We start from the raw sequence: 18,862 nt of genomic DNA, 5'->3' as shown, positions 1-18,862 counted from the left end.
CTTCCTTCTGCTTTTAAAGTCTGCCTCAATAACTGAAATGACAATTATAGTGACACTGAAGCATGTCTACACTGCTCAATGACTAAACAAAACTTAAAACATTCCATAAAAGCAAAAACGGTAACAACTTAAATTTAACTTAGTTTTCTCAAACTCTTTTAAACACCTAGTATTTAACAGGTCTTAAGTGTTGGAATGTGCACCAAACAAAGTCATTTCTTCTACGTTGAAATCATTTTAAATGATTACATTTTCAAATTTTTATGCAGAAACAACAATTTATTGACATGCTCAGGGTAAAGAGAGTGACAGCAGAATATCTCGCTTAACTTCATCATACAACCGGGGAATTGCCGTTTCTGTTAAAAACCTTTATGCTTATTTAAGACATAACCAACTGTGTTTAGAGGATACTTACCAAGAACGAAGTTTTTCACATCATTTTGCGTGTTTTAGTTTGTTAAAGCGATATAATCTCGCGAGCTGTATGTGAGGCGGCTTTACTCTATGTATGCACGCAGAGAAAACCAACTCTCAGAGAGCGCTCAAGTACTGAATAGTTTAAAATCGTTTGAATGTTTAAACTGGTAAGACTTAAAGACATGTAAATGGTAAACTTTAGTCACGATGGCCCGATTATGCAAGTAAATATTCCGTCATGTCCCGACTCCTAACCGTGAGCGTGTAGTTTCACCGGCTGCAGCGCTGGACGCTTGCCCGAGACGAGAGAGAGAGAGACGCAGCACTGCATTGAACTCACGCTGTTTGTGAAATTGCGTCTCACAGAAAGTTTTAAAATGACTGATTTGATTTTATAATCTGTGTGGATTAATTTACTAATACTACAACCTACATGCTAAAGTGAATCAATGTTTCCGGGAATTTCCCACATTATAAACTGCGGGAATTATTCCAATTATGCGCAATCCCGCGCCGAAATTGGAGCCCTGAATTGGCTACATTCAAAAGCACAAAAGTATCGATACGGCAGCTGCTGTATCGATACGCGTATCGCCAGGAGTTCATGACGATATATCGTTGTATCGATATTCTGAGCACAGCCCTATTACTTGTACTTCAGGGAGATGTTTTACATTAGATTAGTGCGTCATTCGCTTCTTCATATTTCTATCAGGATCGGTGGATCAGCACAAACTCGGGATTTTTCGCAAATGATGATAATTGACTGTAAGAATGTAAGCAGCTGATTTTAAATTCTAAAGCATGACCGTTTTTTGTTGTCATTTTTTAACGAGATTGTCCAATGCTTGCATTATTTGATACAAAGTGCAAATAAAATGTTTAATGGCAAACACGTTTCTTGGTTGATTACCTGTTCATACAATATGAGGGCCTATTGGTTCTGTAAAGCCCTATGTTATATTTTTTAAAGATTCATGTTTTCTAATAAGTGTCAACCGGTTATGTAGGCTACGACTGTCTATCTGTGACTGTGACATCAGGTATATTAAAAATCCAATTGTTTATTCATCCACCATCGCATTGCGTGTTCATGTTCATAGGCTACTGGATAGAAATGGTTACAAATATTAACACTCACATATAGGCTTGCTGCATAACCATAAAAAAAACACTGCTATAAATCTGTGCAATTATAATAGATTGTAATAAAATAAATAAAACACCCAGCAGAGAAGTGATATGAACATGTAGGCCAATTGCTTAAATACGCTCTTGAGCACATAGCCTACATTATAATATTTGCTATAGATCAACATAACATCTGTTTTAGAAAAAAAAACACACACAAAAAAAACTTCTTTTTTTTTTTTTTTTTTACATTGCAGCGCTGCGCGGATTTTATTCCCATTGTACGCACATAACCCAATGGCCAGGGCTTGCTATTTGGTAGCCTGTCTTATTTGTCACCGTGGTTTTGCTTTAAAATAAAATAAAACACACTTTCGGATTTATCCTTTGTTTTACTGAAATACAGGGAATTATTATAATTTGTGTAAAATCCCGAGTTTGTGTTTATTCACTGATCCTAATGGAAAAACGAAGAAGCATAAACGAATGATGTAAAATTAAGGAGCTCTGCATGCCATGCGGAAAAATATTGTCTAAATCAGCCCACATAGAAATGATCTCTCCTTTGATCTGCCAGTAATTTCATGCAGTCATGCTCATTGCCCACCAAAAGTGGCACTGACTTATCTGCAGGGTAAATTAATATAGTATAGCTAGGCTAAATCTCAAACAGTGTATTATTTATCAGCAACATATTTTGTGATATCGCCAAGCCATAAAACTGCTCAATATTAAAGCTTACAATATGACTTTTTGTAAAGCTGCTTTGAAACGATGTGAATTGTGAATACATTTTGACAGTAACTTCATCTAACTTGATTCGTAAGTTCATCAAAACATTATCCAATTGATCGTTACTGAAATCGCAATGGTTATCACTTAATATAGTAGCCTACGCCCAAACAGCGTCATAGATAATTCATAAACTCGTACATTAAGGAATGCGCATGCTCGTGCCTCAAGCGTCTATGCCAATAAGATTGCTGTATTATAAACCAATAAAATCGGGTGTGGGCGGAGCGACACGTGTCGCCCCACCTAAAAGTGTCGCCCCGCCCCATCGTCCAGATTGCACTCTGGGGCTACTCGGCGCACCTGCCACGAGCAGTTATTGTTTTATGATTTTTTTCTAAATAGGAATGCTTACTAAAATGTTTCAGTGCATTTGATACCAGTTTCAAATATTTAGTGAGAACTTTGATAAAAGAAATTAGGGTTTGAAACCCTATGAATAGCCTGTGAATAGCCAGTCGTTAGTAGCTATAATGCAGACAAAAGAAATGCATATTTAGAGCCATAATAACCAGTCTGGAGAGGTGTAAATGTGTGCAGGGGAGACTGACACTGAATGGGGCACCACAAAACAATAGAGACAATAGACTGAATAGATGACTCAGAAGATGACTAAACATCTGTTTGCTAATAGAGTCTAATCAAAATAAAGTAATTTGACATGATCTTGAAAAACATTTAACTAAATACAGAGTTTTATACTTATCATTTTCAGATTTTAAATATAAAATGGTCAGACATGTGGCTTTAGCTGCAGTGCATTTCTAGATTGCTCCAGGGCCAACTTCAATTTTATTTTCATGAAGATGTATCATAAAAATACATTTCTAATAACTTTACAAAACTTTGAAGCTATTTAAAATAGTTTTTTTCATTATGACAATAATTAATTCTACATTTACAATAAACAACCAGGTGTCAGCTTTCAAATGAGATCATACTTGTGCTTTTAGTGCAAAGGATTCATGAACTGTATCTGTTTCAGTTTGGGTATGTCATTTCTGGGGATTTTTCAAAAGTGGGCTTGAAGCTTAACAGGTTAACAACAAAAAGATAATGATAATTTTAACATTTATTGCTGTTGTTTATGAATGAGATAATTTAAAATATCTGTTTAATTCTCTTTTGCACAAATTTCACCGTATATAGGCCTACATGTGTCACAGTTGTGTTCTGTTTAGTTTGTTTTCATTGGACTTGTCTGCCTGTCTTCATGTCACATGTCATCATCATTATCAGTTCATCTGTATCACCTGGGTTTAGTTAATTCACATCATCATCATCTGTGTTCTGTTAATCAGTGTTCATCTGTGTTTGTATTTAGTTCCCTTCTGTCCAGTCAGTCTTTGTCCATTTGACTTTGTATCGTGTGTGTGTGAACCTTCTGCCCATCTGTACCCCTTTTAGTTATATTGTCGTAAGTAAACGCTTTGCATCGGAACTTCTTCTGCCTGCACCCCACCGTGACAGAAAAACGGACCGCCCAAAATTGGACGATAGGGTCAGAATGATTGTCCTGGCTTAGGAGAGCCAAAACTTTTTTACTTTTGCAGCCTTGCCATCACCAGCGCCCTCGATGATGTGAGCCTGAGCACCTTGTTCCGGATCGGGGTCACATTTAACCAGCCTATCGACCTCCCAGACACCACCGGACTGGAGGGAGACCGTCATCCGGTGTCTGGAGAGCGTCGTGGCTCGATCAGGAAACGATGTGAATCGTCATGCCTGACCAGCCTGAGCCTGTTCATGTCATGCCTGCTGAACCAGAGTCTGTTCAGTTCAGAGTCCGTTCAGAGTCTCGTCCCGCCGAGACCACCCTTCCAGTGTCTCATCCCGCCGAGACTGCCCTTCAAAAGTCTCGCCCCGCCGAGCCTGCCCTTCCAGAGTCACAGCAACATTAAAATAGTGTAGCTTAGTGTACAATGTTTTATAATAATCATTTGTCTATTTAGTACGGAAGCCCTGAACCGCAACGTAAATTTTTTTATTTATTTTTTAATCTGTAAAAAAAACAAATCTGAAAAAAAAAAAACTAGCATTTCGAGATTAAAGTCGAAACCGCAGTGTAAAAAAAAAAAAAAAGCATTTCGAGATTAAAGTCGAAACATTTCGAGATTAAAGTCGAAACATTTCGAGTGGAGCCTACGAGAATACAGTCTTCCGTAGAAGTTGCGTGTGTGCTTGCCATTGTTTCACATTGCCATTTATAATTCATAATGGTGCATAGCGAGTGTTTCACGCTGTGTGTGTGTGTGTGTGTGTGTTTTGTTTCAACAAAAGGAAATTCAACAGGTGCAATCTACCAGCATTAGGCTACCATTATAGGACGTTATAAAATATACTGCGCCGGAATAGACTTTAGCCTGTAGGAAAACCAACTCGGAAAACACTTTTAAGACTGGATGGAGATATCCAGCTTTATGAATGAATGAGGCATTTATATAGCGCTTTCATATGTCTACTAGGCCTACACTCAAAGCGCTTTACAATCATATCAGAGAATCTCTCCTCCACCACCGTTTTTTACAGTTTTTTTTTTTTTTTTTTTTTTCGTTGCGGTTTCGACTTTAACCCTCTGGGGTCCAAGGTGTTTTTGGGGTCCTTGAGATGTTTTGACATACTCTGACATTTGTGCTTTTTCCAGTTGCTTATAAACAAATTACTGGCAAAGGTGTAATTACACTCTATTTAGCACAAACAGGGCTACCATAATATGTTATCAACATGTATGTACATGTTTGTATTTTTGAGAGAATATTGTTTATGCGTGGTTATTGAACAAAACTAAAACTTAAAGTTTCTGAAATAAGGCCACAAAACACATACTAAATATGTGTCCACAAGACTTTTGACTAATGGATGTTGTCCCTAGAGTTTTTTCTTCAAAATAATCTGAAAATTATCCTGCCTTATCATTCACATAACACAATAGATTGGTTTAAATTTAAAAATGACACTGTTTGTTTGGAAAGGCAATATGCGCAGGGGTGTGACCTGCTGTGATTCACACCTGAGAAGACAATGGGCCCGCAAAATGAGCGCATAATGGGGCTGCATACTAATGAGCCTTTCATTCAGGTGTCACTGAGCCACAAGAATGCAATGACAATATATATATATATATATATATATAGGCATATATAATACAAATTGGTTCACAGTTCCAATTATTTATTTATTTTTCAAATTGTGCTTGCAAATTGTATAATATCAAATGTAAACATTTCTAGTAATTGTGCAGTTAATTCTCATACTGTTTTTACAGAAAGTTTGGGAATATATCCCAAATGTGTCACTAATAAAACACAATACAAATAATTTAAAGAGGAGGCTTATATTGAGCTTTTAAGATTTACCTAAGATTTATTTATATGTAGCCTACATATATGTTTGCTATTTTAATAAAAAGGTTACAATTACAACAACAATTAAAATTGTAACTATATTTCAAATGTAATCTTTCTTTGTATATACTAAAGTATACATTTTATCATACATATTTCACAGTTGTGGATTAATTAGTTTGAATATAGCCTACAATCGAACAAACACTATAATAACATTTTAGCAAACAAGCTTATTTGATGTGGCAGTATTTTACAGTAAAAACGACATCTTGTCTTTCATATGTAACATCGTTTTTATGATTAGGACATATAAATGTTAATTTGCAGTTTAATACGTTGCTTATACAAAAATATTTTATTTCAACATATTTCAGTCGATTTTTACTCATCTCAGTATTGGAATATAGTTTGGTAAAAGCTGTTCATTCATTCACACACAAAAATGCGATTCATATTCAAATAGTCTTTTTGTTTACAGACACTATTTAATATCGCGATTAGAACAAAGCACTTGAAAATAAAGAATGTACCTATTCCTCAGCTGGATCCGTTGCTCCTCCAAATGAAACTACCTGCACTTCTGAGGTAATTTTTTCCCAGGATTATTATTAAGATAGTATTATTCCTCCCAGCGTCGTAAATATGAGTCTCTTGCGGTGGGTTATCCAGCTGATGTGGGCGTGGATCGCCTCAGAGCATTTGTGTTTGAATAGAGCGCGCGCTCCGTGGGCGTGGTCAAATTAACTTTAATGAGCTGAGACGAGAACGACTATCATCTCTCTCTTTTCGTACAGATTACATAAAATGAGAAAATTTGTTTTTATATAAATTACTTCATTTAAAAGAAGATAATTCAGGCTTCATGCCTGTGTGCCTGTATACCTGTTTGACTGAGTATTTGCAGTTACAGTTCATTTTTCGGACGCGTTTCAGAATGGACTTCACTGACAGAGAGAACGCAGTACGCGCATCATGTTTATTTTTCTTTATTAGGCAAAAAGCACAACACTTTGTTTTTATTATAAGGTTCCACAAAAAAAAATACAAACTTAACAGGATCGAATGATGTGTAACACTTATATGTAAGATCAAAATCAACAGAGTAATTTGAGTCTCTTTTGCACTGATAAGGAAAAAAGTGAGCTGGTATCGCCGGCGAGACCGCCGACCCCAGAGGGTTAATCTCTAAATATTTCGACTTTAATCTCGAAATGCTAGGGTTTTTTTGGGTTTTTTTTTTTTACAGATTTTTTTTTTTTTTTTTTACGTTGCGGTTCAGGGCTTCCGTAATTTAGTGTCCATTTCATTCATTTAACATATATAATATTGGGGGTATCCAAGTTAACTTACCCAACAAACTTATAAAAATCAAACCTGTAAAATCATACAGGAAAGAAATCGTCTCAGGTTACATATGTAACCCTGGTTCCCTGAGAGGGAACGAGACGCTGCGTTGAGATTGCGTGATTGCATCGTGAAGCACATGTAAAATCAGTCCAATGGAAACTATAAAGCACCCCTGAAATCAGACCGCGACAGCTTCTGAAAGGCCTGAAGCAAGTCGATCAGGGCATGCAGGAAGTATGGCAGGAGAACGCAGCGTCTCGTTCCCTCTCAGGGAACCAGGGTTACATACGTAACCTGAGACGTTCCCTTTCAAGGGAACTCAAGCTGCGTTGAGACGCGGTGGGAACCCCATACCCACTACGCCATAGTTACAAATGCCCGTCTGTGTGAAGTCCTTGCGCACACTAAGAAGCAAGCAACCTCAGTAGCACCTCATTGCAGTACACGAGATCCAGGGGGCGGAGTTGGATCCAGATCTAAGGGGTGGAGATGGGTAGGATTAGGGGTGGGGTTAGGGATCAGGTGGTGGAGTTGGGTACGATTATGGGTGGGGTTAGGGATCAGGGGGCGGAGATGGGTAGGTTTAGGTATATGTAAAACTCGATTTCGTGTTCTGCAGTGAGGACCATACCTAGCCCCAGGAGTGGAGAGGTCTAGGTCATAAAACCTGACAAATGCATGCGGTGAGGACCAGCCTGCCGCATTTCAAACATCATGAAGGGAAACACCCGAAATTAAAGCCATAGAGGCAGCCATACTCCTCGTAGAATGGGACCGCACAGCCATAGGTGAAGGCTGTCCGGCCGCTTCATAAGCCAATGAGAGAGCCTCAACTATCCACTTGCTCATTACCTGTTTAGATGCAGGGCAACCCTTCTTGAGTGACCCAAAGCAGACAAATAACTGCTCAGATTTACGCCGGCCACAGGGCAGCTCTATGAACGTAAGCATCCAATGCCCGAACTGGACATAACAGATTAAGTTCTTCCTGATCTGGGGTATTAAAAAGTGGAGGATAAAAGGCCTGCAATGCTATTGGGCCCGCAACATTAGCTGGGACCTTAGGAATGTAACCTCGTCTAGGGTAAAGAAATGCCTTCACCATACCAGGTGCGGGTAAAGAAATGCCTTCACCATACCAGGTGCAAATTCCAGGCATGAAGGAGCAACCGACAGCGCTTGCAAATCTCCAATTCTCTTAATAGACGAAATAGCGAGAAGAAATAAAGTTTTTAACCCTCTGGGGTCTAAGGTGTTTTTGGGGTCCTTGATATGTTTAGACATGCCCTGACATTTGTGCTTTTTTCAGTTGCTTATAAACATATTAATGGCACATGTGTAATTACACTCTATTTAGCACACACAGGGCTACCATAATATGTGAGCAACATGTATGTACATATTTGTATTTTTGAGAGAATATTGTGTATGCATGGTTTTTGAAAAAAACAAAAAAATTAAAGTTTCTCAAATAAGGCCACAAAACACATATTGATTATTTCTTCACAAGACTTTTAAAAATTGTATCACATAGCCTAGAATATTTGCTCCAAAACTATGTGAGAATCATCCTGACTACTCATTCAGATAAGTCAATAAAGTCTATTAGAATTTGTATGACGTGTTTTTTTTTTGAGAAAGCTTTATGCGAGGAGGCATGATCTCTCATTAATATGTATGGCATTTCACACCTGAGAAAGACAAAGAACCTCCCCTAATGGCCCTATTAGGTGTGCTATCAGGCCATATCATTATGAGGAGCCTTGCACAAAGAATGAGGAGATTTAAGAAAGAATGTCTTTTAGATTGTTTGGATTTATTTACAACACAACATAATCCAAAGACACACAACAAAGGACAAAAAGCACATTAGTAAACACACTGATCTAAAGACAGAGGCTTGAACAGTCACACAACACAATCTTCCTCTGAGGAAAAGGTGAATTCTTCATCGCTGTCCAGAATCATCTGAAGGAGTAGATTGCCATCCTTAAAACGCAATGAACTATCAGTGAATCTGATGGAGAAACTTCGTGTTTTTATGCCATTGATCGCTGGGCATGTGCGATGCATAACGTTAGATCACCTATTTACCATGTGAAAAGCTCTGGGGGCGAAAAAAACTGTACCTCTCCTTGGTTTCAAACGAATTACATAAACTGGAAATATTTCTTTTTTTAATAAATTACTTCATTTAAAAGAAGAGAATACAAGCTTTTAAAAGACACATGTCTCGTATCTCTGTGACAAGTATTGACTTAGTTACAGTTCATTTTTCGTACGCGTTTCAGAATGGACTTCACTGACAGAGAGAATGCAGAACTCGCATCATGTTTGTTTTTCTTTATATGGCGAAAAGCACAACACTTTGTTTTTATTGTGAGTATCCACAAAAAAAATAGACACTTAATAGGATCGATTGATGTATAACACTTATATGTACGATCAAAATCAACAGTATTTTGAGTCTCTTTTGCACTGATAAGAAAAAAAGCGAACAGATCACGCCGGCGTGATTGCCGACCCCAGAGGGTTAAAGTGGGGAACTTTTCTGAAACCTCTTCGATGGGTTCGAAGGGAGCCAAAGCCAGACCCTCAAGTACAATGGCCAAATCACAAGCCGGTGCTCTAGAGTGCATTGCAGGTCTCAACCTCAATGTACCACTGAGAAAACGCATAATCAGAGAATCTCTCCCAAGAGAAGTGCCCCTCAGAGGGGTGTGGTAGGCCGATATAGCCGCCACTTATACCTTTAAGGTAGAAGGGGATAATCCAGCAGAGAAACGGTCTTGCAAGAAATCAAGAACTGTACCAACAGGGCAGATAACAGGATCTAGGTGACGTTCACCACACCAGGTGGAGAATAATTTCCATTTCAATGCATATAGTTTTCTTGTGGAAGGTGCTCTGTATTGGAGAATAGTCTCAATGACCTCAGTCGAGAGACCGGATTCTATGAGCCGGGCCCCCTCAGAGGCCAGGCCCACAGTTTCCACAACTCCAGATGAGGGTGAAATATCGTGCCCCCTGCTTGGGACAGTAGGTCCCTCCTGACCGGAATCTCCAGGGGAGAGCCGTCTAGAAGGGACACTAAGTCCTAGAACCAAACTCGGGTCGGCCATTAAGGGGCTACTAGTAGCAGACGGGCCCCTTCCCGGGCGAACCCTCTCCAGAACCCCCGGAAGCATGGATATCGGGGAGAAAGCGTACAGGTGCGGCCTCGGCCACACCTGCACCATTGCATCCAGTCCGAGAGGAGCTGGGTGCGTAAGGGAGAACCACATGGGACAATGGGTTGAATCTGATGATGCGAAAAGGTCGACTTGAGCTTGACCAAACTTCTCCCAAAGGAGCTCCACCACCTCGGAGTGAAGTCTCCACTCCCCGGGATATATATATATATTGAGCTTGACAGACAACAATAAATATGACAAGGACAGATATACAGAGAGCGCTTCCTGATGGCACAGAAGCTGTCGCGGTCTGATTTCAGGGGTGCTTTATAGTTTCCTGGTCTATGACGTCACCTATGACGTCCCGTCTTTCCATTGGACTGATTTTACACGTGCTTCACGATGCAACCACCGCGTCTCAACGCAGCTCGAGTTCCCTTGAAAGGGAACCAGTCAGTTGAGTATGTGGCAAAACCTTTTACAGTGCTTGTATACTGTTGTCTTTCAATGCATTTGATAATTCATACTCATATATTAGAACTGAAATGACATTCATTACAAGATTATTAGTTAAAACATTTCAAAATGCACCTGCAGACTATTTTTCCAATCATGAATTGTGTCATTGAGGATTTCTATAAAATATTGTTCAATAATCTCGTCTCGTTCTCGTGAACCCAATTTCATGTATCGTTTTTCTCATGAGATAAGTGTCTCATCACACCCCTACTCAGTTCATCAGCATAAAAGCATTATTTGCAATTCCCCACAATGCGGTACCCATAGTTTTCACGGGTTGCATCCGTTGCTGGAGCGGCTGAGAAGTGTGCGCTATCATTGCACAGTACGAGAGCTCTGAGAAGGGACTGATGTCATTATACAGAGCGAGAGCGGCCTCTAAAGGTAAAATAAAAACTATCACTGGCGACTCGAATTGTTTATTTTAACACGTGAGACTGCGTGCTGCACGGAGAGCGCTGACACTACGCACATTTAAAACACCGACATCGAAACGGTATGAATACAGAACACTGAAGTACATATTGCCATATCATTATAAAGTAATTTGTTGATTAGATGCTGCATTAGAAGAGTAAGAACAGCAGTATGTTTGCCATTGTGGTGGAGAGGACTAACATTAGTAGTACCTCAAATGGTTAAAACAATGTGACAAAAACAAGCAAACCTTACCCAAATGTTTAATGTTGCAATTGTTACCATCTACCGAAATTTGCGTATGTTTGTAGTTTATAGCTAAAGAAGCACACATTTGACCTATAATGTTTTAAAGTTTAAATAAAGTTCTGTATAACTTCTCATTTTATTATATTATATTCATATTTAGATATTTATTAATTTAGCACATTTCAGTTGCGCACTGTTTTACTTGCAATGTTATGTTTGTTTTTTATCCAGTATCCATTTTAAAAAATATTGGTTGATTAATCGTTTATCAGCCAGTATGGTCAAACCTAGTTATTGGTATCAGTAAAATCCACTATCGGTCGACCTCTAATATGTAACAAATGGGCGCAGCCAACGGACGGGCCTGACGGGCATAGGCCCGCCTACTATGATGAATAGGCCCCCCAGTTACAAATATATTTATTAAAGTATTTTGTTTAATTGATTTTAATATAATTACAAACATTAACATCTCAAATCCTAAAATAAATCAAATCTCTCTTTTTTTGTATAATGCTTGATTGATTGACATCTGTGTTAGGCAACTGGGTGTTTTCCAGGCTCAGGCATTTCGAGCCTGTGAGTTTGTGTGCATTCACCCATTCAGTTCTAATTTGCAGTTGTGTTAGAAAAACATACTTGGGACACTAGTGAGCATACAATGAAATGAGGTGTTGGTCAATTAAATGGGGTCTAAGCTGGGTAAATATAAATACAGCGGCCCTGCGAACACATCTACGCAAGCCTCTACTGCATCTGGCGACTTGCCTCCCATTTCGCAGCTAAGGCGACGGACACGGAGGATTTGAAAGCAGATATTCTAGCTTCTCTGAGAGAGGATATCTCAGTCGTTATCAGGGCGGAACTTCAAAATGTTCTTTCTGAAGACATAAAATAAGTCAAATCGGAAATTGCTAAATTGCGACTATCCGTTCTGAAATGGATAACATGATGGCCGCTATCAGTGATGTGGAGGAAGGATTATCAACATGGTCGGACGTGATCACTTCATTGCAGTCGACAGTTGCAGAACTTAAAACAGAGCTGGCTAACATGAAGGTAAAAAAATGACGATTTGGAAGGAAGGATGCGGAGATGTAAAGTACGCATTGCGGGGATTCCAGAGGAGACTGGTTTGAGCTCAACTGTTGCTGTCTCTAAGCTGCTGTTAGAAGCTAGAAGTTTTTAACCTAGAGAAAGACATCCTTATCGACCGTTCACACACAGGCCTAATACCTAAAAAGCATAACGGAAAGCCCCGGGTGATTGTTTTTTTTACTCCACTATTACCAGGACTGCGCTGAAGTTCTCAGCCGAGGCCGAGAACAAGGTTCACTTCAATATAAAGGTGAGCCAATAGCCATCTTTCCAGACTACACCTTGAATGTGGCCAGAGCATGTGCCACTTTCAACGATGTCAGGAATTAGAGGTCGACGTGATCATACGGGTTAAAATGGATCATAAGAATGCTGCCATATGAACAGGGCAGGCCCTCACTTTAGACAATAATTTATTGTCTAAGAAAAAGTAATCAATACAAGAGTAATTGTGGTGGACATGAGAGAAAAATGAGTATTGCATGCCGGAAGTCTCCATGGTATGTACATTTATACAGCTTTCAGGACTGCTTAAAGTTACTGACACAAGCGCTAAAAAAGAATGAATGGATTAATAAGAAAATCACGAGCTTGACATGTTTGATATTAAAAGGAAATAAGCCCCGCAAGAGGCCGACGCCAACTGCAATATAACGGCACTGTGGTCCACATACCAACTGTTTTCCTCAGGCGCATTTTTTTTTTTTGGAAGTAGGACTTGTTCAGCCAACAGTATAATAAGTGAAGTGAAAGTGAAGACCTTAAGCTATGATTAGTACAATGCATATTTTTGCATCGGGGGATATTACATTTACATTTATTCATTTAGCTGACGCTTTTATCCAAAGCGACTTACAATTGCTATATTTCAGAGGTCGCACGCCTCTGGAGCAATTAGGGGTTAAGTGTCTTGCTCAGGGACACATTGGTGTCTCACAGTGGATTCGAACCCGGGTGTCTCACACCAAAGGCATGTGTCTTATCCACTGCGCCATCACCATCCCAATATTTTTCAATAAAAAATGTTTACAGTGTAGGCTACTTCATTCTCTGTTTTAAGGAAATTTGTATTTTAAAGACAATAGCAGATGCACAATGTGAAAATAATGACAAATCAAAAACTATTGTGATATAGAAACAGAGTGATGTCTATTACCTTATTTCCTTATATGTGGCGAATACATTTTCAAGCTGTCAAATAAACAAAATAGCAAACTTGTTGCTGAGAAAATGTCTATATGTATCTTGCAACAGTGGTTTAAGTTAGTATGTACATTAACATTAACATGAGTGGCATGATTAATCATGAGTCATAGCCGGTGTGTATCTGAAAAGGTTACATGGCTTGACATGGCAATTCTGCAACTCTATTAGTTTTCAGTTACTTGGACTTTGAGATGACTGGAATGATCAGGCGGGCCATTTGCATTCTATGGGCCGTATGGTTTGCACCCTTGGTGTATTGTATATTTTATATCTCTAAAAAGGAAGCATAATAACATGAACACTTGTTGTTGTAGGTTATCTGGCTGTATGGTGACAGAGGAAGGTTGTGCTGCTCTGGCATCAGCTCTGAGTTCAAGCCCTTCACACCTGAGAGAGCTGGACCTGATCTACAATCACTCAGGACCCGGGACTCTGGACAAACTCAAGTATGTTGAGCAGGACCTATCATTCTGTCTCCTGTGTGTGAGAGAGAATTTGTCATTGGAGTTGTGGTTGTCAAAAGATGCTTCTTTAGTTCTCAGAAAAAAAAGATTTATTAGAGACAACTTAATTTTTTTTTTTTATATGAAAGTAAAATGTTGTGCTTCACTGTGGGTCTATGAGAGGATTATGAATGTTATTTACATTGAAAAAAAGAAATAACAACAACGGCCTGAATCTGAATGTTCTTTCGATATTGAGCTTTAAATTATATATTTTGTGTCCCGTATGGGAGCTCACCTTCTCTATGATGATTGGATGAGCTTTCAGATTAACAGGAATTTACAACAAACAGAAATTTATTGTAAAGTAATGTACATGACTTACAGTGTTTTCATATCACAGCTGAGCTAAAATTTACAAGTGTACAAGAAGAGAATATGATGTGACATAAACAAGACAGTGTCTATCTACTTATGTATGAAATGGACAAGCAGTACAACTCGTTAACAGGTTATCGTTTACACGTGAACGATTAGCCTGTGAATGCTGAGCAGCGCGTGGGTGTGGTCACATTATGGATAGTAAGCAGAGACGTGAGAAACTGTACCTTTAGTTGGTTTCATACGGATTACATAAACCGAGAATATTTGTTTTTGATATTAATAATTTAATTTAAAAGAAAACAGTTCAAGCTTTCTAAAGAGAAATCAGTCATCTTTGTGTGGTAAGTAGTTACAGTTTATTTTCTGATGTGTTTTAGAATGATTTCACTGAGAGAGAGATGGCAGAACATCCATCCATTATTTAAATCACTTGTCCTACTTCTGACTAAAAGTTTAAAAAACTTTTTTTTTTAATGTTTTTTTCTAAAAGTCTCTTTTGCTAACCGAGGCTGATGACTTTATTTGATCAAAAATACAAGAAAAACAGTCATATTGTAAATATATACAGTATATTACAAATTATATTTGTATTATATTTTAAAATAAACATTTTCTATTGTAATATATTGTAAAATGTTATTTATTTGTGTGATCAAAGCTGAATTTATCACTTTCAAGCCCGAGAAAGCTAGTAAAAACATCATGAAAGTAATCCATGTGACATAAACCCAAGCGAAGCAAGTGCATATTTGCGCAAAACATAATTTACCACTTTATTTACAAAATATGAATCTCCAAAGTGTTCACGAGAGCACCCTGACTCATGCGTGTTGTGTTGACGTGAGAGCAGACGTTGCGTGAACGCACGTTTATATTTTCTAAACATTTTTTTTTTGTGCAAAGCACTCGCATCCCTTCATAAAATTGAGGGTAAAACAACTGGAATTACATGGATTACTTTAATGATGTCTTTACTACCTTTATGGGGATTGAAAGTGGTAGTTGCATAGACTGTCAATGGAGGGACAGAAAGCTCTCAGACTTTATTTAAAAGATCTTAATTTGTGTTCCGAAGATGAACAAAAGACTTTTGTTGAGTACCCTTTATCTGACAAAGTCAGTGACACAGTAATACAAAATTAACCCTATACAAAAGAACTATAAATAAAAGTAAGAAAGAAAGAAAGAGATAAAGTTAATGTTCACAATATGAGAAACTGGATACATAACAGACTCTCTCTCTCTCTCTCTCTCTCTCTCTCTCTCTCTCTCTCTCTCTCTCTCTCTCTCTCTCTCTCTCTCTGTGTGTGTGTGTTGTTTTTTCTAGTGGAAATCACAGAGCAGAGATCATGATTTCAAGATTACCCAAATGTAAGTCCTCAAAGACACAGTTTTAGTATTTGTTGTTTTGTTGTTGTAAATGTTTCTCTTCTAATGTGTGTTCTTGTGTTCAGACGCCGTTGATCTCACACTGGATCCAAACACAGCAAACACTCATCTCGTTCTGTCTGAGGAGAACAGAAAGGTGACGTTTGTGAATAAGCAGCAGTCGTATCCTGATCATCCAGAGAGATTTGATCATCATCAGGTTCTGTGTGGAGAGAGTCTGACTGGACGCTGTTACTGGGAGGCTGAATGGAGTAGAAATATGTATATATCCGTGTCATATAAAGGAATCAGGAGGAAAGGATGGAGTGCTGACTGTCAGTTTGGACTGAATGAGATGTCCTGGAGTCTGAGATGCTCTGATGACAGATTCTCTGTCCTTCACAATAGTAACTCCACTGCTGTTTCTGCTGGTTCAGGATCCTGTAAGAGAGTAGGAGTGTATCTGGACGTGTTGGCCGGCACTTTGTCCTTCTACAGCGTCTCTGACACACACACACTCATACACTTACACACATTACACACTACATTCACTGAACCCCTCTATGCTGGATTTAGACTTTTTTCCAACTCTTCAGTGTTTCTGTCACATTAAACCCACACTTAGACGCATTCACTGAATACCTCTGTGCTGGATTTGGAGCTTTTTCAAACTCTTCAGTGTCTCTGTGACACATTAAACAACACTGTCCCTCACACACACACACAGACACACACACAAAATCATGGGTTAAGACTAGTGCTGGGCAAGTTAACGCGTTATTATCGCGTTAACGCATTTATTAATTAATGCTGACAATTTTTTTATCGCGCGTTAACGCAGAGGTTTTTTTTATTATTATTTTGAAAGTCCGTTGCTCACTGGCTCTGAATACACATAGGCCTACAGTCAAACCATGATCACAGGAGGGGTGGGATGTTGGTCAGCCAGCAAATAACCCACCCAAACAAGCAGTGGAGAGGCTTTGGCAGGTTCTCTCAGGTGAACAGAAAGGGAGACAGCGCTCCGTGAGTGAATGACAGGCGCTCTATGGATAGTAACCATGGCACCGGCTTCTGTGCGCTACGCAGCTGTAGCCTTTTTAACTTAAATTAAAATTATACATAACTTTACCTGATAGGCCTGCGTTTAGTTTAGCGGGGATGCTCTGCCATGTGAATTCCCTCCTGTTGATGTCCTGATAACTATTTAGATTCTGGAAACTCACAAACAGCGAGCCGAGGATCAGATCTCTCTTCCAATGATTTGTGCTGCGCGTCGTGTACAAAAAAGTTAGACAATTCAACTTCGGCAACGCGCGGGCGCGTGCGTGAGGCGAGCATGACTGCAACAGTTTCACAGGAACGCGCCCGCTTGTCGCTGCACCTGTGCTCGACCACTTCACCTCACTCTTTTCGGCTGATTTATAATTCTGTGTCGGACCTACGCCGGAGCCTCTACGCTATAGACAACGCGTTGGTTTTCATTTATATATCTGCGTCGTTGTCCGCGTTGACGCGCAATTACACATGAGGGAGAGTGTGAAACCCGGGGAGCGGTTCTAGCAATCACAGCGCTTGCGGTACGCGTAGAATTGACGTTACATTTTTGGAGAGATGCACGTCAGGGTACGCGCGCTACACAGCTACGGCGTGAGTTCGATGCAGAAGTATAAATTGGGCTTTTACCTCTGTTTAATGTAATCTTACGTGGGAAACCATGGCATGCCATGACCAAACCTAAGCTGCTATCAGAGAAGTAACGTTGGTCGACTTATATCTGTAGTAGTGATCATGACCCTTTGACTACATAGACTGTTTCTGCTGCTCCCTGATACAAGATACCTGTTCAGAAAAAAAAAAAGAAAAGAAAACTGGACTCGTTTTAACAAGCTAGATAAAAGGTAATGCCCTGGCAGTGGCAAATAGCTTTGTTTAAATATTTGATTTGATTACATTAATGTTTAAGTTGAGATTTACAAGAAATATTTTATTGATACTGTGTAAAGGGAATACTGCTGGTATAAAAGCACCTTATTTGTTTAAAGTTTTTGCAAACCACATGTTATTGCACTTTTGTAGCAGTACATTTAAATCAAAAGTGCGCAATACACTACTAGAATTCATTATTCAATTTTGCGCGTAACAATGCGATTAATCGCAAGAAAATCATGCGATTAATCACGATTAAATTTTTTAATCGTTGCCCAGCACTAGTTAAGACAAATGGGGTTGACGCTGATACAACTTGGCGCATGCACACAATGAAAATACTGTAATACATGTAAACACAGTTGCACCAATATACCACACCAAACTTAATATGGTCTAGCCTAAAACACATGCATTATTTTAAAGTGACCAACAAATTGCAACGTTCTGTTTACTTCCTGAATTTGATCAGACCTTCTGAGTCAGACGTTCCAGCTCTCTGCATTCCACCAACTGGCAAGCAATCAAAGATGTCATAACTGATTCCTTCTGCCTGCTCTTATGAAAACCTTGATGGTAGCATGTGATCGATATCCACTTTGTCGATGGCCTACTTGCACATAGTAAGTCAGAGGTCCTGCACACTGCATAATAGTGCCTAGTACTCAGACAGTGCCTGTCTCAAGTCTCCTTTCAACACCCTCTCCCCTAAACTGAATGTCTGGAGTGACTTTGATTTCTTATCCACTTTCTGCTGTTGAATCCGGTGCTTGGATACAACATCCGACACATCAGGCTTAATCAATGAAAGACGAGTGCATGGTTGCCATTTCAGGAACAACTCTGCTGGTGTGCGTTCTGTGACAGTGTGTGGTGTATTCCTGTATTTGAACAGGAAATAAGCTAGCTGCTGATTGGGAGACATTGACTGAGACTGCGGTCAAATCCATGCCGCCTTAAGGGTTTGGACAGCCCTTTCAGCTGCACCATTAGAAGCCAGCATATGATGCAAACAGATTAGGGTTTCAAAAATTGCCGT

The 18,862-nt window shown here is 39.2% G+C and overlaps 1 protein-coding gene across 4 annotated transcripts in view; it reads left to right on the top strand.

Annotated features, from left to right (window-relative positions):
• Positions 1-16,544, top strand: part of LOC130085133 (NACHT, LRR and PYD domains-containing protein 3-like) — a 47,451-nt gene extending 30,907 nt beyond the window's left edge. For all 4 annotated transcript variants that reach the window (XM_056250738.1, XM_056250720.1, XM_056250730.1 and 1 more), the window contains 3 exons: positions 14,014-14,145; positions 15,854-15,897; positions 15,981-16,544. In XM_056250738.1, coding sequence (XP_056106713.1) covers positions 14,014-14,145; positions 15,854-15,897; positions 15,981-16,507 — 703 coding nt within the window. In that variant the 3' untranslated portion in view covers positions 16,508-16,544. The remainder of the gene's footprint in view (positions 1-14,013; positions 14,146-15,853; positions 15,898-15,980) is intronic.
• The last annotated feature ends 2,318 nt before the right edge of the window (positions 16,545-18,862 follow it).

This window comes from Rhinichthys klamathensis, unplaced genomic scaffold (assembly GCF_029890125.1).
Source record: "Rhinichthys klamathensis goyatoka isolate OS25496 unplaced genomic scaffold, OSU_Roscu_1.1 h1tg000004l_1, whole genome shotgun sequence".
In the NCBI taxonomy this organism is placed as follows: Eukaryota; Metazoa; Chordata; class Actinopteri; order Cypriniformes; family Leuciscidae; genus Rhinichthys; species Rhinichthys klamathensis.
The sequence above is the reverse complement of the archived record's forward strand: the minus strand, read 5'-3'. Positions and strand labels throughout refer to the sequence as shown.